The sequence below is a fragment of the Trifolium pratense genome, linkage group LG3, assembly GCF_020283565.1.
Source record: "Trifolium pratense cultivar HEN17-A07 linkage group LG3, ARS_RC_1.1, whole genome shotgun sequence".
In the NCBI taxonomy this organism is placed as follows: Eukaryota; Viridiplantae; Streptophyta; class Magnoliopsida; order Fabales; family Fabaceae; genus Trifolium; species Trifolium pratense.
In genome coordinates this window covers 4,163,999-4,187,852 of record NC_060061.1, presented here as the reverse complement: position 1 = coordinate 4,187,852, position 23,854 = coordinate 4,163,999, and the positions used below count along the sequence as shown (strand labels likewise).

The 23,854-nt window shown below is 31.0% G+C and overlaps 2 protein-coding genes across 3 annotated transcripts; one reads left to right on the top strand and one right to left on the bottom strand.

The window, feature by feature from the left end:
* The first annotated feature begins 660 nt into the window (after positions 1-660).
* Positions 661-5,456, top strand: LOC123915454. The gene is made up of 6 exons (XM_045966576.1): positions 661-1,068; positions 1,167-1,299; positions 2,010-2,113; positions 3,023-3,167; positions 3,252-3,392; positions 3,525-5,456. Exons 1-6 carry the CDS (start codon positions 1,028-1,030, stop codon positions 4,890-4,892), a joined length of 1,932 nt encoding a protein of 643 aa, XP_045822532.1. The 5' UTR covers positions 661-1,027; the 3' UTR covers positions 4,893-5,456.
* A 755-nt stretch (positions 5,457-6,211) lies between these two features.
* On the bottom strand, positions 6,212-8,976 carry LOC123915453 (ras-related protein RHN1-like). 2 transcript variants are annotated; one of them, XM_045966573.1, is made up of 7 exons: positions 8,717-8,976; positions 8,140-8,217; positions 7,866-8,033; positions 7,544-7,592; positions 7,317-7,390; positions 7,056-7,149; positions 6,212-6,525 (listed from the first exon to the last, which is right to left on the bottom strand). In XM_045966573.1, the coding sequence occupies exons 1-7, from the start codon at positions 8,747-8,749 to the stop codon at positions 6,428-6,430; spliced, it is 594 nt and encodes a 197-aa protein (XP_045822529.1). In that variant the 5' UTR covers positions 8,750-8,976; the 3' UTR covers positions 6,212-6,427. The 2 variants fall into 2 exon arrangements, with proteins under 2 accessions (XP_045822529.1, XP_045822530.1); XM_045966574.1 differs by having other exon boundaries at positions 8,713-8,967.
* Between the last annotated feature and the right edge of the window lie 14,878 nt (positions 8,977-23,854).

Here is a 23,854-nt window from a genome sequence, read left to right as displayed (position 1 = left end):
TTCTGGCCGTGAATGAAAGCTCCAACAGTCTCTAAAACAAATTCGTATCCAACTTTCCCTTGGCTTGAGAAAATAGCAAAATCCATGTTGCATACACTTTAATCTTGATTCCAAATTCCAAATCTAACTCATGAATTATTCAATAATAACATATAAGTGAAAATTGACTAAATTAGGCATTAAGAAAGGTAGATTATTGCATCTAATAAGGACAATATTGTTAATAAAAATTGACTTAAATGTAGTGTGATCCATGCTTTTGAAAGAAAAAAAAATGAATTTTAGTAACAAATCGAGTTTTTTGAACCCATATATATACATGAAAATTTATGTTTTAATTTAACTAATACAAAATATTTCAACCATTAATTCGTTAGAATGTAATATCAAACACTATGAAGTTGATAAAGATATAGAATCAAACCTATTGTAATTGAGTGATAGACATTATAATAAAGGGATAACATCTTAATTCAGTCGGCACAATCATAATAAATTAGCCCTTATTAACTCGACCGTTATGTCAAAGACAAATATAGTTGATTATCTATTCTACTACTCCTATTTACTCCTATTTAGTACATTCATAAAACATTATAATCTAAGAATCTCTATTATTATTATTATATCTATTGAATTTTGGGATCTAAACTTTGATTTGAAACTCGTTAGAACTCTATCTATTCACTATCTTCTTCTAAACTTAAGAAAAGAGTAATATAAACACTTAATTAATTAAATGATTTATTTATCCAAAAAAAGTTACAACGGCTCTTACCCCCCTGGCTAGGGCGTTTTGTCCCCACTCACTCCGTTCGGAATCACTTTCTCGCCATTTATTATGTCGGTAAAATGAGTCCTACCTAAATCCCAAAAATACCCCTCTAACGTTCACTTTTGATCTCGTCTTCATTGATATAGCCAAACCCTATTTTCGTCTTCATTCTTCTTCTTCTTCTTCTTCTTCTTCCAGTGCATTCTGCAACACTCAATGCCGAACATCGCATTTTGAAATTTCCACAACACCATGTTCGATGTACTACTTGGAAGAAGCTTCGCCGCTAAATGGTTCTCCTTCTCTCTGCTTCCATTGCATTATTTACTGCTTATTCTTCGATTGAATTTATCTGATACGTGTTTTCTCTTCTGTTGTTATTGCTTTTCAGTAAATCATTGATCAAATTAACCAAGAATAGGATTGAAGTAATTAGGAGAAAGAGAAGAGCTACAGAGAAGTTTCTCAAAAAAGATATCGCTGATCTTCTCCACAGCGGTCTAGATATCAATGCCTACGGAAGGGTAGGTAACTCATTCATTTCTTCTTTTCTTTTTTCTATGCAATTCACACCAACTTATTTGCAGCTTATAGCATCATAACCACTTATCAATAAGCTTACATAATCTATTTCTATAGCAAAATGTAGAATTTAATTTTATTGTTTTCTATATACTATACTATAAGCTGTTTTCAAAAGTTATCTCAGAGAACTTATCAAAATTAGCTGAATAAACTAAAGCTTATGAATTTTTAGTAACAGCCTCACTAAACCTATACCATAAGCTCAAATAAGGGCCCATTTGGATTGCCTTATTTTTGAGCTTATGGAAAACAACTTATGCAAATAAATAAGCTTTTATGTATTATTATAAGCTTTTCAAGGTAGTTTATGAGAAAACAACTTATAAAGATACAATTTTTGTTGGTTAAAACTTATGAATTAACACAAAAGTTTATTTATTTGCATAAGCCATTTTCATAAGCTCAAAAATAAGCCAAATCCAAACGGGCCCTATGTCAACTCAAACAGGCTTATGTTAGATTCTTCAAAATGTATTCAATTGTGAGGGTTGTGCATTGAAAAGAGTGTACTACCTAGTTTTCATTGAACAGTGGCTTATTTTTGACTTTTTACTTTTAATTGTATCAGTAACTAGATTATTATGTTTGTTTGTTTTATTAAATTATTTCAATAAGTATTGTTTTGGTTGCAATGTGGTCAAATTAACAGGCTGAAGGACTTTTGGTTGAGTTAATTCTATCATCTTGTTATGGTTTTGTGGAGAAATCATGCGAGCTCGTGTTGAAGCATCTCACAGTTATGCAGAAGTTAAGGTAATTAGTTTCTGCCTAGATATTCATGTCTTTTTTTTTCTTCTAAATTTTCATTTGACATCAGAATTATTATGGATGATAAATTAAAGTTCGCCACTTCGCCCACAATTAGTTTCTGCTTAGGTAATTAGTGCTCATGCCAAGAATAAACTTTACTGTATGGAATTTAGATAATGGATGAGAATTTCGCTTCAGTTCAGCACTGTTATTTCTTTTTTAAGGATAGGAAATTTTAAGGTGAGGGGAAGTTAGGCACTGTTTCTCTTCCAATACCAGTATATGAATTCGATGAAACAGTATTGTAATAGTGATTTTGGTGTGAATGTGATTAACTGGTCAGAATAAAATAAATTGATAATTGAGACACTCAGTTTATGTTGTGGTTGTAGGTGTTGGAGGAGACATATTTGAACAAAGTTTTTGTGGAATGCCAGTGTTGAATTTCATGTTTTCCTTTATTTATTTGGTTAAAACATATTTTTGGTCTTTGTAGCTGGTCTTTGTAGCTGGCAATTGTGTTCAATTTTCCCCCCGTATAAAAAGAGTTCAGTTTAATCTTTATATGTGCCATTTTGATTCTTTGAATGTCATCATTACTATTGCTGGTATAACTTTGTGAGGTACTGTAGAAATCTGTCAAGTGTCAAATACAAGGATCACAAGTTGAAATTGTCTTTAGAGATATCAAGTAACTTTGTTTCATTTTCAATTTGGTCCATATAGTTCAACCTGATTTAACACCAATAGATGATATTATAATATCAACAAATAATAAGAACTAAGTGAAAAAAAAAAACGATTTTTTACATATTTATCCCTTTATTTTTTCGGTTGGCAGATATGAATTGCTTATGGACACTTATATAATGAGTAGATAACCTTATATAACTGGCTCCATTTCTTTTACAGTGGCTGTCCTGAGGAATGTAGGGTGGCAGTATCATCTTTGATGTTTGCTGCTGCAAGATTTTCCGATTTACCAGAGTTACGGGACCTTAGGCAAATATTTCAGGAGAGATATGGGAGTTCCATAGAGTGTTTTGTCAATCAAGAGGTGACTATTCATATTTTTAATTTGATAGAAGTTCAAATATACTTCTGGTTTCTTGCACTCACCGACTAAATTGCTAATTATCAGTTTGCTGCAAATTTGGATTCGAAGTCTTCTACATTAGAGAAGAAAGTCTGCTTGATGCAGGAAATTGCATCCGAGTTTTCAATAAACTGGGACTCCAAGGCTTTCAAACTAAGGATGTCAAGACCCTCTGCATTTGCACAGGTGCGGTTTTCTGTATTTCCTTTTCATTTTTGACTAGCTTCAGTGTCAGATTGAGTACTTGCTAATTCCTACCGTACTTAAAATTTTGAGAATGTATCTAAAGTTATTGTTTCTAATAAATGGCTTGTACAGGACCAGAGTGTCAGTATGCGTAACAATTTGTTTGATTATGATAAATCATCACTTGGCAAGGACTTTAACCGGAAAGAGATAAATAATGATGTTTTATTGGAAAATGGCAAGGAAGCTGTTATCCTAAACAGAGATTATCACGATCTTCAGCATAAATCCACAGTCCCTATAAATGGATTCAAGCCACTAAATGATTGTGAAGTCCTTGGGGATAAGAATGGTCGTGATAATGAATTAACAGGAAATCAAGATGTTACTGCTACAAAGAGTGATAAAAGCTATTGGAAGGAGGAGGGTAGTATGCTAAAACCAATTGGACGTTCATTACAGGAGAAAACATTGGAACAATTTGAAGATGGTTTGAAGCAGCATGGCAGTTTGGGGAATACGACCCCTCGAACAAATATCCAGGAAACTACAACTTCTACTCGAATAGGATCGCGTTTCAGGAGTAACGTGAAGGAGCCATCTGTTGTTAATCTTCTTGGCCCGTCTGATACCGATAAACCTGAGAGAAAAGTTCAAAATGATAAAACTCCTATGCTAAAGCCTTGCTATAGTAATGTCATTCCACCTCCATATGTTAAGCATATTTCTAAGCATCAGAACGGAACACGTGGAGTCAATATAGTATCTTCACATACCGACAGTGATGGCTTCTTTACGTGTCCTTCAGTTCATGAAAACTCTGATGCCGCTTCTATGTCGGAAAGGATCCAAATTGGTTTGAATAAATCTGACCGGGATCGGCAGGCCAGTAGACATGAAAGACTGAGCAAACAGAGTCCTAAAAAAGAATTCTATTTTCACGAAGAACCTACAGAAATCTCTATGGTAAAACGAAAATCTACTAGGAGAAAGCACTTGAGATCAAGATCGAGTCACTATGATGTCCCTAATGTAGATACTGAACTTGTGAAAAAAACACGGAGCAGAAGTAAGAGACGAGTTGAATCAAGACGTGGTCAGCAAAATTTGTTTGATGATGAGCAGCATCAAAATGCTGAAGAAGAAAGGGTAATAGATAAATTACTGATTCATTATAGCAAAAAACCATCTATTCTAAAGCCTGAAATAGTAAGAAAAAAGTCAAGCAGTCGCCATGATCGTAAAATGGATAATTCAAGGCGGGAACTACTGCAGAATGGAAGTGGAGATGGATCTGGTGAGACACCAGAGATAGTTACTCTTGCCCTGCGATCAGTTTCCCTTCCTCGCGAACAAACGAGAGTAGTAGAAGCTAAGAAAGATTTTGTTCGTGCTTCTTCATTTCAGCCAGATAGATCGTATGAAGCTCGACATGTGCATCCCAAGTTACCTGATTATGATGACTTAGCAACTAGGCTTGCTGCCTTGAGAGGAAGCTAAGGTAAAGGACAGAACAGTGAGTAATTGCTCTCCCTCATCAGCATGATTGCATTTATTATGATTCTCACACATAAATCTATTCTACACCTGGTGGTTCTGTTATTGCAAACTGCTACTTCCTTGGATATGTACTAAGAGATCATAGGGTGCTCCTATCTGTGCCGGTTGACACTCTGCCACTACTCTAGGATACAAGCAATATCTATTCAATTTTTTCCTTCCATGATTGTAAAAGTAGCTGTAAGTTGTAACAAAAGTTGACGTTTTTCCTACTTTCTTTGGGTTGAGGCTGAAAGGATATTGGCATGGGCGCTATTGTTTCATATCTTTTGCTCATCCTGTATCCTCTTCTCTTCCTCCCTTTGTACAATGTTATTAGGTTAGGGCATTTAAACATATATTATTTTATAGTTGGATAATTTGTACAAGTAATGCCATAATGCTGTTTGATTGGCCTTGAGATGCCTGCATTGCTGAAAAAGGTGATGCCCAAGTGATTTCTACCCTGGTTTAATCTACAATGTAGACTTCCACACCTAAGTGTTATATGATCCACCTAACCTCTCCAAGCTAGTATATTTAATTTTCTTCAAAACCAGCCTCTTTATGGTAGGAAGTTTTTTTCTCAACCTTAGCCTTTCTAAGCTAACAGTGAGTAGTTTTCTTTACTTCAACTCCAGCCTCTCCAGTCAGCAGCTAGCAACAATTCATACTAACAGATTTTACAATAAAACAATGTAGCTCTTAAATCAACCGGTGGATATACAAATATGAACTCCACATAAAGCTGCGGAAGCACACTCCAATGAAAGTGCATATGGATATCTTCCTTTCTACTTTATTTTTATTTTTATCAGACTTCGATTCTGTTTCTCTTCCAAGCGCAGCTGAAATTTATAGAGGTGGGAAATAGTGTTACAGTTGCTCCCTCTCAGTCTCTAGAAGGACAAATTCAAAAAGCACATTTCTCTTGTGAGAAATATTTCTTATTTTTGGTCTCCTATAGATGCAACTTTTATTTTATTTTTTTGAAATATCCCCATTTGAACCTTGCAGACGGTTTAGAAACGTTTGGGAAAGTTCTAGAACAATTATGCAAAATATATCCTAGCGCCAGAAAAAGTCTGATAAACATCAGTTAACTCATCTTGTTCATCAGTCATCTTAGTTAACTTTTCTCAGTTAACTTCTAGGTTTTGAATTTTGATTGAGCAGACCCGCTTTATCAAGCATTCACAATTTGTTTTGTTTAAGTTGTTTTGTACTTAATTGGATCTACTTTAAATATGCAGTGCTTGTCGAATGGAAGCGCTCACATATAAATGAACAAGATAGCATTAAAAAGTTAAAGAAAAAAGCTTTGCCTGTGAGAGCTTACAATGAGAAGTTTGCCAAATGTTGCCATCTGATTATGAGACACACTTTGGGTGAGATCTTACAATGTACACTGAACAAACATATGTTCTTCTTGAGTGAGTTTATATGAGTACAATATAGCACTTGTCTTACAAAAGATTAAAGACATGTCCTTAAGCTTAAACACAACAAAACAATCTTCTTCTAGTTTCTTGAGTTCTGCTATGCAGCTTGATTCCAGTTTGACGTGAAGGGTTGGCTTTTGCCAATCTCTTAGCTGCAAAATATTTGTTTATGTAAGTAAGAAGCCTGAATATGAGCATTAAGCCATGCGGTCATTCGGGTCACCCCATTCAGATTTTAAGGTCGATCTAGAATCTCACAACCAAAAAAATCTGTAGTGCAGATTAATGCAGCCAGAGGAACAAGGAAATTTCCTACTGTAGATCCATCGGTTAAAATCCATTTAAGGTATGTTTGGTTTAAGTTAACACTTTTTCTGTTTTTATTTCTTATTTTTACTTTCAATTGCAAAACTTTGTTTCTTGCAATAAAATGTAAAAACAGAAAATTAAATAGTCCCTTAAGTTTTTCTCATTCTTGCATTGCATGAATATGAAGTAAAGAATTGTTTCTCAATGTTGGCCTCCTTTAACAAAACAGATGGCCAGGGTTTCAGAACATACAATTGAAAAAAATGTCTCAGCCAAAAGTCAACTTATATGTTCTTAAACCATGTCATGCGATGCGAGACATTGCCTCTTTGCCAATAAAATGAAGAGGGTGGATGTTAAATTATTATTTTACCTATTTCATAGAAGAGCTCGTTGACATTCTGTGCTGTTTTTGCTGAAGTTTCAAAGAAAGACATGCCATTTTCTTTGGCATATTCCTCACCCTCCTATAACCATCATATGAAAGATGATAGATGATAGTATCAAAACAAATTCTTTAGCTGTCTATAGGGGAAGGGGTCGACTAGTCTATATTCAGTAGTATATAGAACTCTGAATTTTATAAAAATAAGCAAATTATAATGACGAGACAACAATTTACTAGAAATAATACCTCATTTCCTACTTTTCTCTGGTCTTCCAAATCAGCCTTGTTTGCCACCAAAAACATTATCAAATTTGGATTTGCTGACATAGTTTATCAAGTTAAGTAAACTGCTAAATTAGTATATTCATGATGTAAAGTTGTGACAAATTGCAAGTTTATTATATAAACCAAATGTTCACAAATGTTACTCTAGGTTGTTCACGAGATATTTTACTTTTACTGTTCTGTTATACCTTGTCTTTGCACTTCTCTAACCCACTTCTTTGCACGTACAAAAGAATCCTGAGACAGAAAATGCACCATTTATTCAGTCTGATATAAATTCTTGTCACTTTGAATGATATTTTTGAGATGGAAATTTGTGTAGTACATATGCAATATGATTAACATTACACATTCTATTCTCTTAACATTCATGACAGTCAATTATTGTTATCTTCATTGAACAACTTCACAACAGGTCATGTGAATGAAAATCCTTTGCTTCAAGTTCATATTTCAAATAACTATAAAGTTCTGCCATAAACATAACTTATAAAGTCGATATTTAGTTACCATGCTTGTAATGTCATATACAACAATCGCAGCAGCAGCACCACGATAATACATAGGAGCCAAACTGTGGTATCGTTCTTGCCCTGCTGTGTCCCATATATCAAACTTCACAGTGGCTTCATTTAAAGACAAAACCTGTGTGAAGAACGCTGCTCCAATTGTTGATTCCTGCATACACACATTCATTCATATTAATCCAACTTGAATTAATCCATAATGATGCGAAGACTGAAGATCGAGGCATAAACAACGAAAATAAAACAATCATAGCAACCTGGTATTCTGAAAATTGACCTTTGACAAATCTAAGAACCAAGCTCGTCTTCCCGGTTCCCATGTCTCCTAGAAGTACCTGAAAAATATATAATTTTAAGAACTTGGGATGATTCAGAGTTCTGAAAGCATTGATCATACGAAACTGATTAGCGAAATAGTAATAGCAAGCAGGTAGCTCAGTCGATGAGCTAAGGTAAGGAATACGGAAGAAATTTTAAACAGAAGGTTTAGAGCTTAAACCATGTAAACTAACATAACTGCTAATCAATGTGGATGGCCATAATCTTATAGTTAGCAGATTAAGCAACACACACATAATGTTGCAAACATTAAAAACAGCTGTTTATGTCACATAATTAGTCAAATATGTTTGCTTGGAATCCAACACAGATTTTTGCATAAGAAATTAGTTGAACTTAAATTACTTAGACAAGCTATTTGTATCTCATGTGTAATATGTTGCTCTGGATTAATGCCTAATATGCCAATTAGGAGCTACTTCAATGAATCAATTCTTTAATGGAGCTGATCCTTATTTTACCAAACAAATAAAAAATAAGGAAAGACATACCCACCAGTTTAGCTTGTAAACTCTTATTCCTTGCCATAGCTTAGCTGATCAATGGAAAAATTGAGAAAATTATTTGGTGTAGCACTAGAGAAGGCTTTTCAAAGATTGATATGTTAGCAATGAGCTAGAAATCTGAAAAATGAAATAAAATAGGCTGATAAAATTCGTAAAAGAATGGTAGTTTGATAGTTTGACTGGTAAGTTAGCTAATTAATATGCATTTTGTTGATATCATCAACTTCTTGAATTTTATTTCATTTTCTTAAAACGTTACTTTGAAACTAGCTGATTTATGTCAAGTTAGGTATGTATTCTATGCATATATCGTATATGCATATACATACATGTATATACATCTTCATACATAATAGTAATAGTTGTGTTATTTAGACACACATATATTGACACAGTAAATGAATGAGTGTGGACGTCGGATCTATAAAAATACAGCATTGATGTTGATTTTGTGTAAAAAAAACATTTATCATTCATGCATGTGTGTGCACGCGCGTGTTTTTTAAAATACACTTTCAATAATAAGTATTTTGATGTATTTGAACATATAAGATAGCGGGTTAAAGAACTGTTTTTTTCGGGAGCTATAAGAAATATAATATGGTTCGACACTTCAACCCACCAACAGTTGGTGGCTAAGTAGATCGACTCATCTAATTTTTTTTTAAATTAAAAATAAGAAACATGCAAATAATATGGAAAAAACTATAAAATAAAAATGATTAAAAACAACTTTAAAAAGTAAAACACATCAAAGTGTGGTCACTCCGCTCAACTCACTTTGAATTCACTTTGGGGTTCAAATAATCTATCTATCTATCTATTTTATAAAAACAATATATGAATTGATTTTCCAACCCTACCAATTAATAGGGTGAAAGTATTTCACCAACAAAATAAGAATAATAGATGAAAATATGCTAAGTCGAGCTATATAGTTTGCGGGGATTAATTTAGGTTCATTGAAAAATTCATAATTTAAGTATGACATGTTCACATTATAGAGTTATTCTTAAGTTTAAGTTCTTTTTTTATGAAACATATTCTTAAGTTTAAGTTTGGCCTTTTCAAAAAAATAGAATATTTTGTATTCAAAATAAAACTTTCGAAAAGTTTGAATACACAATTTTTCTTTTAAAAGAAATATTTTTATGTTAAGTTATTTATGTATGTTAGGACACATATTATCATTTGCCTTTAAAAATATCTACTATATTCAAAGACACATAATATTTTTTTATTAAATAATTTAATCTATCTTTTAAATAGTCTAACAAGTTAATATAGTTGAGCACATATCTTGTGCTTAACCTTATTTAATAATATTTTGTTGGCTTCTTAAGAAAATAGTCTAATTAACAAGTTAATATACCGATGTAATTAAATTTTATTTTGGCATGCACCGTGTCCTTTCAGGTGATATTGACTTATACGACACATTTAAATTTTATTTTATAATAATAGCCTTAAATATGTCAAAAATTAGAACTTTTTTTTCTATGTACCCCAAAAAAAATTACTGCAATACCCCTCTTTTAAATAAAAAATCGTAATACCCCTCTTTTGGACAAAACCTGACACATTACATGTCCATGGCTTTTTTTTTTCGTTTCAAAAATAGAAATGGCCTTTTTAAAAATTATGATAAAAAGATTAAAATAATATATACATTGCGAAATATATTTTATTACAATAGTACTGATAATAACACTTAAAAACACTAAAAATATATGTGTCCACTAGTGCCACAATCGGGAGGTTGATGAGGACGACTTCCTCGTCCAAGTAATTTCCACATCCTCATTGTCCTCGTCCTCATTGATGCTGTAAAGCTTGGCAAAGACTATCAGTTATCCTCATAATATTTCTCATCAAATGCAAGATCAATAGAAACTCAAATGTAGTCATGTTTTCGTAAGCAATATCAGCATCCCCACTTTGACAATAAGTTGACCCACTCTCAGTAAGTTTTTCTAAAAGAGTACAAGTTTCATTTCATCATACATATTTATCAAGTTACAAAATAGAAGAAAAATGTGACCTTGAATTTTGATTTTCCCCATCGCGGGTTCCAAGCTCTTCAATCTCTAGCAAATGTGCAATTTTATCTAACTGGGCAGCTAGTAACTCATCATTGGGCTTACTACAAGAACAGAAAAAATTGACGATTCTAGTCAATTTCGAAAAGAAATGGTAAATTGGAATAACTTCCTGCGATGCACAAACCAATGCAAGTTGCAACTTATGTGCAAAACAATGAATGTGGTATGCATAAGGACATTCATTCAAAAATAGTGCCCGTAAACCATTCCATTGTTCTCTCATAAGACAACTACCGTCATACTCTTGACAACGAATGTTAGAAACATCAAGATCATGTCGAGAAAGTATAGCACAAAGTCCTTCCTTAAGATGTAATGCCCTAAACTTATTGTCTTCGACATGCACAATATCAAAAAGCCGTTCTTGTATAAACTCCTTTTTATCAACAAATCTCTCAAAATAAGAGCTATTTGTTCCCTTTGTGAGTGATCATAATCTCCACCAACAACTATACAAAATTCCTCTATTTCAAGTCAGTGGTGGAATTCTCAATTCCGCCGTCAGTGGGGACCTATAATACGTCAGGTTTTGTCTAAAAAAGGGTATTACGGAATTTTTTTTTTTAAAGAAGGGTATTGCAGTAAAACAATTTTTTTTTGGGTACAGAGAGAAAAAATCCAAAAAAATTAATGTAGTTAGTATGCTTAAAATTTTTTTTAAAATAATTATAGTAAATTTATAATTTAACACAAAAGGAAAGCATCGTAAATATTTCTAAAAAGCATCGTAAGTATTTTGTAAAAAAAAACGAATATCATGAATTTAACGTAGACTAGACTATAGAGACCTATCAATCGATCTGATTTATTTTTTCTATCTTTAGATGTTGTCTGAGTGACTAAAGCTAAAATATGGATACTCAATTTTTTACAAAAATGGATAACCTAATTGAAAAATCCTCTACTATCATGTGAGCACACATTCGAAACATAGATGATCGTTTGATCTCAAACCAATAATTTTAAAATACAAATTTTTCTATTTAATTTATAATTTAAAATAGTGAATTAAAATTCTCTAATATTAATCCAGCCGCTAGATTTGATAATGGTGAGAGATTTGAGTAGTATGCATGAAATTCTGGGTTCGATCCTACTCCGTTGTAAACCAAAAAAAATTCTCCAATATTAATCGAATAACTGCCAATCATATAAATGTGTAGAAAATGCGACTCCAAGTACCCGATCAACCAAATTGAGGGGTAAAAGAAGTAACTTTTAAACAAATTTGTTTAAATTTGTAACATCTACATTGTAACATCTACACATAACATAGTTACACAAATATACCCCCAATATTCCAATTTTGCCCTTGCAGAAAAATTTGATTCGCAAAAACCGAATTTTTTCTAGTGCAAATTCAGAGTAAATTTCGGTTTTTAGAAACCGAAATTTATTTTCAAGGCAAAAAAAAACTTCGGTTTCTACGAACCGAAGTTTTTTTAATAGCAAAATTGGAAATTCAAGGAGGATAAAAAATTCATGGGGGGTGGGAAGAGAAAATATCTACATCTAATCCTCGCTTTGAACAAACCAAACCCACTAACTTAATTATTTTTTTTAAGGGTCCACTTAATCCTAGAAATTAGAATATGGTCTTAGTCTCTTATTAATCAAGTTTTGTCTGATTGTTACCCACAATTTATCATGCTGTACAAACTACAAATTGGACCTACTTTGAGATTCAACATGGAGTGACCCTGTCTTCAAAAAAAAAACATGGAGTGACCCTACCTTAGTACCTTAAAATATCTACAATATTACTCATAAAAATCCAAGTTATTCATTTCTTTAGTTGCTCATCAATAAAAATTCATATTTTTTTAATCAAAATTTTAGACTCAAGTGGTTAATGAATTTTTCTTAAAACAAATTGTTTGGAAGAACTTGAATTCAATTTTTGGTTGAAACAATTCGTAATCAAACTTTACTTATCTTACGACCACGAACTTTGAATTATACGATTTTTCTTTGGAAATCATATTGTTAAAAAAAAAACATATTTTTTTACATACTCCCCCTAAAGACTTAAAAGTTTAACACAAGTCCTGTAACTATGTGGCAAAAGAAAGGTCCTACAGTATAATTAAAGTTGTATTCAAGATAATTTTATTTGGGGTTAAAGGAAAATTCAATTATCATAAAACATGCGGAGTTGAGGAAAGGAAAACAAAAAAAGGAAATTTATTTGTAATGGCTCCAAAAAGTAGGTTGGGTTTGCCTACGTGGCAACCCTATTTCTATTTGTACGCATTTGAAGTCATGTTGGAATAAGCATCTACTAGTACTACACTACATGTGCCATTTACAGAACTAAATCACGAGTTCCCTCCATCTCCATGGTTCCCTTACCTTACCCCTCATTATCTCTTTCAGGTTTTAAATTATTGACAAGTATAAAATTATTTTAAACTATGAAAATGTTGATTTTTAATTGTTTAGTTGCAATATGATCTAGGAGATAAAATGATTGTTTCTCTACTCGTTTTTCGTGCCCTATCCTATACACTATCTAATGCGGTTGCATAATAGACAAATAAGTGATCAATCTTATAAATTTAATTAAGTTAAAATATTGAAATTGCTATGCGTGTGTTTGGTTCTGCGACGGAGAGAATTGATTTTGGCAGAATTGATTCTGTAAAATCGATTCTGGCCAAAATTGATTTTAAGCTGAAGTGGTTTATGTTTGGATATATTCATGAAAAAGTGAGTTGAACAAAAAAATTGAGTGTAAAAATCAATTCTAGAATCAGAAGCTACGATTTCTACCTTCAAGTAGAATCAATTCTGGAGGCAGAATCAATTCTACTTTTGAGAAACCAAACAAGTCAGAATCAATTCTACACGTCCAGAATCAATTCTGGATGCTCCAGAATTGAAACCAAACATACACTATGTAGATTTGAGTTCGAACTTCGAATTGTACTTTGTGTGAATTTCTCATTTCCTCTATTTCACATATTCACTCTTTATTAAAATTTATTATAATTAACCAATATAAGTTTATTTTTGCCAATATAACTTATTTTTACCAAAGAGACTCTTACGTAATAAATAAATTAATCCATTTATTTATCAAAATAATAAATATGATGATATAATATAATAATAATAATACATACATACATATCCATGGTAGTTTGTCTTTTTTGTGTTTATATAACCGAAGTTTCTAGCCATTACTTTTCAGAAAACTTTTGAAGCTTTTTCACCTCTTTGATTCATTCATGGCTTCCCAATCTCAAACTCCAACTCAAATTAAGCTCACCGTTTCAACATCACCCAAAAGTGACAGTGGAATCACCGGCGATGCAGCGGCGTCGACGTTGTTTCCCAAAGGACAACAGTGTCTATGTTCTCCAACTACACATGAAGGTTCTTTCCGGTGTCGTTTTCATCGATCAGGGACATTTTCGTCATCTACACCACCATCCTGGATGAAACGGACCAAATCTATGCCTCCTAATCATAAGTCTGTTGTTTCTGTTTCTCCACAGTGAGTGTTATTATATATGTTATCATGTTATGTTACTATGAATGAATGAATGAATATGATGCTCTGTTTCTCATCATGTTTCATATGTCTATATATGCTTAATTATAAGTTATGGATCATTAACTACTTTTAAGCTTTAATTAATTAATTGATTATTACATATGGAATCTATCTATATATCTATATGTAAATAAAGGCTTTGAAGTTTGTTTGGAGTTGAATTAAATTACACATGTAAATCTTGAATATATATTTTTATGAATGTTTTTCATCTTATTATGTATGCTTCGATATATATGATAAGAAGAAATTGAGACAATTCATTTGATTGCAAGATTTTATTTTCTTTTTACAAATTCTTCTAAATAAGGATTTGATTTTGATCTGTGACCTGTGTCACTGACCTTAGTGTGCTCCAAGGCCCAGATTTGGTTATATAAAGTACAATTTCCATTTAATTTTTAAAAAATAACTGTGAATGAAAAATTATTATTAATAATGGTTTTTTACAACTATTTTTTTTTATATAAGATTTGAATTAATATCTTTTTAAATTATAAAGTAAAGTTATTTATTGGCTATTGGACTGATACCTTAGAGACTTTTAAATGAAAAAATTATTATTACAGAGGGCATAACCCAAAGAAGAACAAAAAAAAAAAAAAAGAAATCAAACGGACATGTTTAAACATGGAAACCCCGGACATATCATCGAATAAGTTTTTTAAATTACTAGGAGTTCTCCAAAACCAAAGCCTCTAAATCATCTAAGGAAATGCTAAAGTTCGCTAGCTAGTCAGCACGATATATTCCCTTCATGTCAAGTATGATTGATTTGGACTTGCTATGTCAGACTAAGCAAATTGCGAATTTGGTGAATTAAAATTGGAATATTACCGTTAAACTTGTAATTATTGGAGATCATGTCTATAAGAATCTTAAAGTCACATTCCATGATGAGATGAGATACATTCTTTCACCAAGTCATTTCTAACCCCAAACAAAAGCCCCACATTTCAGCATGTAAGACATCACAAGCTCCAATCTTTCTATCGAAAGCTTTAATCCATCTTCCATTAGAATCTCGAATAAGTCCGCCACAACTTGCAACTTCTCCTATTTCTTTGCAAGCACAATCACCGTTGAACTTGATATATCCCTCTTGCAGCAACTTCCAACCAATGTAAATAGTTTCCTTCAAATGAGGAACTCTCATTGTTGATGTTCCAAATTACGGTCTTCAATATCTCTTGTGAACTTCAAACGAGAAACTCCCATAGTTAAAATTTTTGAATCCGTCCCTACGTTAAACTTCAAATTGTGAAATTCATTTTCCTTTAAAAATTAGAGGTGGTCGAGGACAAAAAGAAAAGACTAATAACAATAAGGGAAATGTTTTTTGAACATATTTTTTTGTAAGATGATGATTGCTTCTACTATATAAACATTTAGTCAGGTCATCTCTAACCGACATAGGACTCTTGACACTTTTTAATAAGATAATTTATTTTTATATTTAATTACTCTAATAATGTGTAGATTTAGCACCCAAAAAAATTTTATTTGAAAAGAAATAGTAGAAATATAAAAAATAAAAAATTATCATTTCTTATTTTAAAACTTTTGCTCTTTACGACAATTACATAGAAAACTTGTGAATAATAAAAAAATGTTAAAATAAGATTAATAAAACGATATTTATTTTTTTCGTTGTATTTGACCATAAAATTTTGGCTAATTTCACCTCTATGAATTAGCTAGGTTTCTATAAGACTAAAATAAGGAAAATAGTATGTATGCCATTGATTGATAACTTTGCATGATAATGTTTGTGTGTTTAAAGGATGTGTTAGAGGGTGTGACCCTAGCATTTCGTTATGTGAGCAGTGCTAGGGTCACACCCTCTAACACACTCTTTAAACACACACCAATATTGTGATGCCACCTCATCTCTTTCTTTTATTCATTTCCTGGTTACCTGTTCCAATTTATTTTCTATTTTTTTATTATTTAATTTTAACTCGTCATCTTCTAGATTCACCCAAAAGCCAAAACTTATCTCTTCTCTTTCCCAACCATTGCTTCTCACTGTACCTTCCTCGTTCTTATGTCAAAGGTCCAAAGGAAATTTTCATTTTTGTTCATCCATCAAAGTCTAAAACAATAAAAAAAATTCACCCATTGACCAACACCATTACGTTTTTGTTCCACAAAGAAATCTAACAGACCCACAAAAAATTGAAGGTTTAAGAAACTAAAGGAAATGAAGCCTTGATTTTGAAAATGAAGGTTTAAGAAATTTGGGGATTTAGATCTTTGTGAATTCTAGAGTGAGAGGAAGAAGATGAATGAAAGGGAAATGTCTTAATGACGGTGAATTGTAAAATTAATTTTTAGATCCATCACAAAACCAAAAAATAAAACAGAGCAATAATGGTAACTGAAATGTAGTCAAAGACGACTGCAAGAGGTTCAGATAGAGACGGTGGGGATAATGAACAGCAAGGCAGTGCAGATCGATAAATCTATGGTGTTTTTGGAGACTTGAGAGGGCAACGAAAAAGACAAAAAAAAATCTCTCAACTTCAACCGGTTATCCAGTAAAAAAATAAAAAAAGAGGATGACATGACTTCATAACATTGGTATGTTTAAAGAGTGTGTTAGAGGATGTGACCCTAGCATTTCGTTATGTTATGCACGAAGCCATCAGTCTTATCCATTGGACTATTTTAAATATTTATATAATTCATTGTATCCATTCCTTTGTATACTATCTTAATCTTAATGTTAACTCACCTTTCTAAATATTCAATTCATTGATATCACTATCAGTATCCTATCTTTTGAATTATTTTATGTAACAAAAATATTAAAGTCGTAATCACACCTACACTGGATATATATCATATTTTTAGTAGGTATCGTCAATGTTATTTATAAATCGGTAATGGACCGGATGCAACTGGTTTGATTTGGTTCGATTGAAAAAGCAGCTAATGATGTATTAATTAATGTTTAAATAAGATGATACGTAATGTTTATGTTCGAATTTGAACAAACATCTTAAAATTCTCTCAATTTTGAAGTGTTAAGCTTATATTTTAACTGCGTCAAAAAAAAGTTTATATTTTAATTTTTTGAAAAAAATAACATAATAAATAATCATAATCATTCAATTACATTGAATTTTTCTGACAAAGAGGACTTTGAAGTGTTAAGTTTATTTTACTGTAAAAAGAAAGTGTTAAGTTTATTTATTTATTTATTTTTTGAGAATAAAATGACAAATGATTATTTAAAATTAAATAATTCTTCATCATCTCGTATTATATCATCTATAGTTGTTCTATAAATATAGTTTAATTGATAATTAGAAAGAATATTATTAAAAGATTCGGGTTCAAATTTCATATTTTTCATTTTTTTACACTTAATCCGAACAAAAAAAATATCATTCAAAACATGTCACATCAAATTTTGAATTTAAATTCTCTTCAATTTATTTGCCCGTATTGCATTAAACTCATTTATTCTCCCATTTTCTTTCTGAGTTTTTTTTTTTTTTCTCTCTTTATGACTTATCAATTGTTGAATATATAAAAAAATAAACGAGATGACCAAACGAAAAGGACATAAAATTATCCTATTTCGACCATTTAGAAGCTCAAAAATTTGTGGAAGAGACCAAAACTATGAGGTCTAAAATGACACCGATTTTGTGAGTGATTGAAAATTAAAACCAAAACTACCATTATTTTTTAAAAATAACTAGCAGGACACCCGTGCGTCCGCACGGGAGTCGCGGCGTTGCCGCTCCTCACTTGGTAAGATGAAAGGATATAATATTTGGTAAAAAAAATAGAAAAAGAACAATGGTAAAACCATCACAAAAAAACTTTAGGTCTCCGTATTAATTTAGGAATATAAATATAGATAATGTAGAAATTATGAAGAAAAAAAATAGGCTACCTTATTAATATATTAGTAAAAATATAGGTGTTGAAAAATCACAAAAAAAAAACTTATGTCCATGTATTAATATATAAGTATAAATATAGTCCCGTAAAAATTGTTAAAAAATAGGCAATCATATTAAAATGTTAGTGAAAATATAGGATAGGTCTCGCAACAGTCATCAAAATAATTAGGTCATCGTATTAAATATGAGTATAACCAGAAAAATTGTAAAAAAAAAATAGACAACTTAATTTTTATTTTTGTTTCAAACAACTTAATTAATATATAATTAAAAGTATAAGTCCCGTAGAAACCACACAAACAAAAAAGTTTTCATATTAATATATGAGTTTAAATATAGGTCTCGCAGATGTTATAAAAGAATGGGCAAACTTATTAATATGAGTAAAACACATAGGTCCACATGTACAAAAAAAAAAACACATAGGTCCCCAGAAATCACACAAAAGATTAGGATCTCGTATTAATATATAATTATAAATATAGGACTAAAAAAAATAGTAAAAAATTGAAAACTTCACTTGATAACATAAAATAGTAATTTATTGGGAAGTAGATTAAAAGATTAAAAAAATAGAAAGATATAATAATATTTGGTAAAAAAATAGAAAAAGAACAATGGTAAAATTATCACAAAAAAACCTTATGTCTCCGTATTAATATTTGAATATAAATGATAATGTAGAAATTATGGAAAAATAGGTTACCTTATTAATATATTAGTAAAAACATAGACCTTGTAAAAACCACCAAAAAATTAGGTCCTTGTATTAAATATATGAGTATAAATGTATCCTTTTAAAATTATTAAAAAATAGGTAACCTTGTTAATATGTTAGTGAAAATATAGGTCTCACAAAAATCATCAAAATAATTAGGTCACCGTATTAAATATGAGTATAACCCGTAAAATTGTAAAACAAAATAGGCAACTTAATTAATATATAAATAAAAGTATAAGCTCCGTAGAAATCACAAAAAAAAGTTTCCATATTAATATATGAGTATTTTATAGGTTCTGTATATGTTATAAAAGAATGGACAAACGTATTAATCGTATTAATATGAGTAAAAAACATAGGTCCCGCATAAACCACACAGAAGATCAGGTTATCGTATATTAATATATGAGTATAAATATAAGTTCACAAAAAATAGTTAAAAACTGTAAATTTTATTAATAAGAGTAAAAACATAGGCCCTGCGTACGTGTATGATATAAACTGTTGTTGTTTTGTTTGGCACACCTTGTGCCAATCAGGACTCATTATTAATAATAAAATTCATTTTAGTTTGTTAAAAAAAAATACACAAGCACCGCAGAAATCACACAAAAGATTATATCCTTCTGTTAATGCATGAGTATAAAAATATGTCAAGAATGAGCAACCTTATTAATATATTAATAAAAAAAATATATGGCTCGTAAAAATGAACAAAATAATTAGGTCCTTGAATTAATATTTGATCTAGTATAACCCGTAAAATTAAAAAAAAAATAAACAACTTTATTAATATATGATTAAAATTATAAGTCTCGTACAAATAAAAAAAAAAAGGTTATCTTATTAATTGATGAGTATAAATATATAGTCCTACATAAATTATTAAAGAACATGAAATCTTATTAATAAGAGGAAAAACATATGCCACTTTTTGCTTTTTCATAGCCGCCCCACAACAACAACATAGTAAACCCTACTTTTTGCTTTTTATTCTTGTTCATCTTTTAAAGAGGGGTGATTTTGGATCAATTTTGATCTAAAATCACCCATTTTTGATTGTTTTATATATTTTTTTTATTTAAATAAGTGATTTTTCACACATTCTTATGTTTCATTTGAGTTTTCTTTTGTTGTTCTTGTCTGATGTTGTTTTAATCCCGTCTCAGTGCAGAGGTTTTTTGTCTTGAGTTCGCGTCTTGGTACGGTGTCCGGTTTAATTCCGTTGTAGTACAATGTTTGTTTTGTTCAGATTTGCAGATTTGCTCCGATTCAGATTCAGTGCAGATTCACACGTACTCTACTTACTTGAATAAATGAATATTATTTGTTGTTAGTCTAAAAAAAAAGAAAAACATAGGTCCCGTAGGATTCACACGAAAGATTATGTCCCCATATTAATATATGACTATAACTCGTTAAATTATAAAAAAAGTAAACAACTTTACTAATATATGAGTAAAAATATAAGACCCGTAGATATATCCATAAAAATTAGGTTCCCGTATTAATTTGAATATAACCCATAAAATTATTAAAAAAAAATAGGCAACATAATATTTTAGTCCTTTTTTTTCTCCAATAATTTTCTTCCGCATAGAAAAATCTCCTAAGAACGAAAGTCATATTTTTCTTATTATATCTTTCTTGTGTGATTTGTTTATGGTTTTGTTTCTCTGACTCTTTGTAAACTTTTGTAGTCTACCTCGGTACATCTTGTGTTGGAGAGGTTTTCTATGTTAATATATCTCATTTTGGTTTGTTAAAAAAAAATATTAGTCCTTATATCAAAAACAAAAAATCTTTAAAAAAAAAAACTTCTAAAAAATGTCATTTATTTTTCAACTATTTTCAACTTTGTATTTAATTTTTACTTTTTTTTTAAAACTAAATGTATCATTCACGCGCAACTGTAGAGAATAATCCTCTTGAGGTAACTGACAATTTTTATTGTTTTTGTCTCGCCATTTTTTTACGGGAGTTTTTCAGTTTTTTCCCACCATATTCTTGTATTAAATTAATTAAATTTATTGAGTTGAACTACAAATTGAAAATTAACTTAATTAAATATTGGATTGAAGTCCATAAATCAAGTTGAGTGAATCTAAAATAACGAAACATAAATAATAAATGATAAAATTACACTAAAGAAAGGGTTGGACTCAAATAAAATATCATAAATAAATGGAAACAACATCATGTACCTCTATATTGTAAAAAAAATAAACCATACATTTGTTGTCTTATTTGGTATAATGCACTTATGACGTTGAAATAAAGAATTTCATTGAATCTCTCCTTTTATTTGTAATGAATTTTACTCTCTTATTATAAAAAAGAAAAAATAAATAAACACTTCCCCTTTCTTCTTTTAACTTAACTCATGTTGATTATATGTTGGTTCCAAAAATATAACAAATTAATTCATATGGCTTAGTGGTAAATCTAATAAGAAGTGTAACTAAAAAGTTAAGGGTTCGATTCCTACTAAGAAATTTTTTAACATTTTTCTACTAACTTTTTTTAATAAAGACACAAAATAATCCTGAATTGATTATGTGTCAGAAAATGAAAAAGGGGCAAATTAGGAATTTCATATGTACCTTCTTTTCTTATATAGTAGATTAAAAGACTCATTTGCTACTACTAGTATTTCATAAATTTCAGGTATAAATTCCTTTCTTACAACTTCCTAGTATGGACATACCTATTTACTCTTATTTTGTTTGGTAGAAAAAATTTAGGACATGCAATGGTCGCTTAATTTCAAAGCTGAAAATGCATTTACCAGCAATCAGCAAAGCAAAATACATTCCTTCTCATGATTCATTCATTCATTCATTCATACATTTACAAACACAATTAAAATTAATGGTTCAGAAGTTGTCACAAATAACAACAACAATGTGAACCATATTAAGCGGTCCAGTGAGCCGAATACGGATGGTGAAAAAAAAGTAACAACAATGTGCACATATGAAATTGATACATACATCATCATCATATATTTCCTACTTTGATTGTTCTGTTGCGCCACACACACTTGTCTTGATGTTGCCGGCAACGAAATGACCCTGGATGTTTTGACGGTGAGCACACACACTGCAACTTTACTGAACCACCGTCGTCTCCACCGTGAACCTCTCCTGCCGCCACCGCCGCCAGTTCTTGTTCTGTTTCAGTGTCCACCACTATTTGCACCTCCCTGAATACATTCAATCTATCTTGTGTACAACTCGTGACACATTATTCTTCCCAATTCTCTTTACAACTATTAGATTTCAATATAATTAATTAATAGAGACCATAGAGTGAGTAGTTTGTGTTTTGTAATAATGCAATGCAATTTGCAAGTGTGTTATTTTTGAGGTCCATGATTTAGGAGTTGTATTTTTTTTTTTATCTCGAGAGAGATTTATTTAGCCAAATCAGTTTGCTGCATTGGACCAACGCCACACTATATACAAACCGTACAATTCTCTATTTTGATTCTGCCACGTGGTATTATTTTGTGCCTCTAACTTCTTCATTCATGCGTGGCATGTGCCTGCTCACTTGGAAGTTCTAGTTCTCTGTAATTTTGGTGTTTTCCAAACACAAATACTGACATAAGGGTAAGGTAAGACCCTCACAGAAAGAAACCTGGTATCTCAGTTGTGGTTGTTATAATATTGATGATTGATGATGTTTGTACGAAGTTACATTGACAAATGCTGCTATAAATCTGGCAGGCATATGCTGCTAGCTAGACTGAGTACAACTGAAACTGAACTGAGCATTATGTCTCCAATTTGCATTATTTCTCCCCACATGCCAAACTTGCCTCTTAAAACAGTTCAACTTGATAATAATTTGCTATTGTTAGCGGCCAACACTCGGTGGGATTTAGTCTCAAATCGGATAGATAGGATTTTTTAGAAGAGTTTAAAGGTAATCTACAATGCATAATGTTCTGGTATGCTCCAAATTACCAAAATCATATTCTTTTCTTAATCAATTTGACTTAGTTAATAACATACTACGTGTTAATATTTACAGTTGATCCCAATAAAAGGAAAAGCTATGTAAAAAGCTCTATTAATTATAAAATGTGGTCAAGAAGAAAAGATGGAAAAATACTTGTAAGACCTTTGACTTTGGCTGCAGAAAGCAATATTAATGATATTAGTGTTTGTGATAGGAGCATAAAATGAAGAAAAAAAATTGATGATGGTTTTATATACCGAATTATCTGTCATAGCAAATGTGCCTCCAGGCCGAAGGAGACGGAATGCTTCCCTAACTACATTCACTATAGCTCTTGCAGGAGATTCATGAAACTGCATAAATTTGAGGAGTCCAGAAAATAAAATCCACTGAATATTTTGTTAAAAACAAACAAAATGTTGTTAAAGCAGTCAAATATATGTATCAACTAATTCACACGTGAAAAACATTCAAAAGATGTCATCATTCAGTTGTGTGATGTTTAGGACTTATGTCTTGCAGGAAAAACAGCACCTATATTTTTTTTTTATTTCAATTGCAAGATTCCTTTCCTAGGAAGTAAAATACATGTTTGCAAATTGATATGTTCTCTATAAAAAAGGTTTTTCATGTATATTGTGTTAAAAAATTGATAATCCACATTTGATTTAATGCAAGAACACTTAAAAACATTAGTCTCTAAACAACGAGTTCGAGTATAAGAATTTTCAAAATCTATAAGCTTATGGTTATGGACTTTTGTTGCAGTCACCATATCACATATCTTTTGTTGCAGTCACCATATCACATATCAAGAAATTATTTGCATAACAGTACTGCTTACTTTCAATTTGATCCA

What these genes read in the sequence shown, in the direction of transcription:
- LOC123915454 (XM_045966576.1), top strand. Translation starts at nt 1,028, where the DNA reads ATGTTCGATGTACTACTTGGAAGAAGCTTCGCCGCTAAATG. An exon ending in AGAAGCTTCGCCGCTAAATG is followed by an intron (nt 1,069 to 1,166) that starts GTTCTCCTTCTC and finishes ATTGCTTTTCAG; the next exon opens with TAAATCATTGATCAAATTAA. An exon ending in AGTGTTTTGTCAATCAAGAG is followed by an intron (nt 3,168 to 3,251) that starts GTGACTATTCAT and finishes GCTAATTATCAG; the next exon opens with TTTGCTGCAAATTTGGATTC.
- LOC123915453 (XM_045966573.1), bottom strand. Translation starts at nt 8,749, where the DNA reads ATGGCAAGGAATAAGAGTTTACAAGCTAAACTG. An exon ending in AGAGAAAAGTAGGAAATGAG is followed by an intron (nt 7,150 to 7,316) that starts GTATTATTTCTA and finishes TGATGGTTATAG; the next exon opens with GAGGGTGAGGAATATGCCAA. An exon ending in CGAGCTCTTCTATGAAATAG is followed by an intron (nt 6,526 to 7,055) that starts GTAAAATAATAA and finishes AATATTTTGCAG; the next exon opens with CTAAGAGATTGGCAAAAGCC.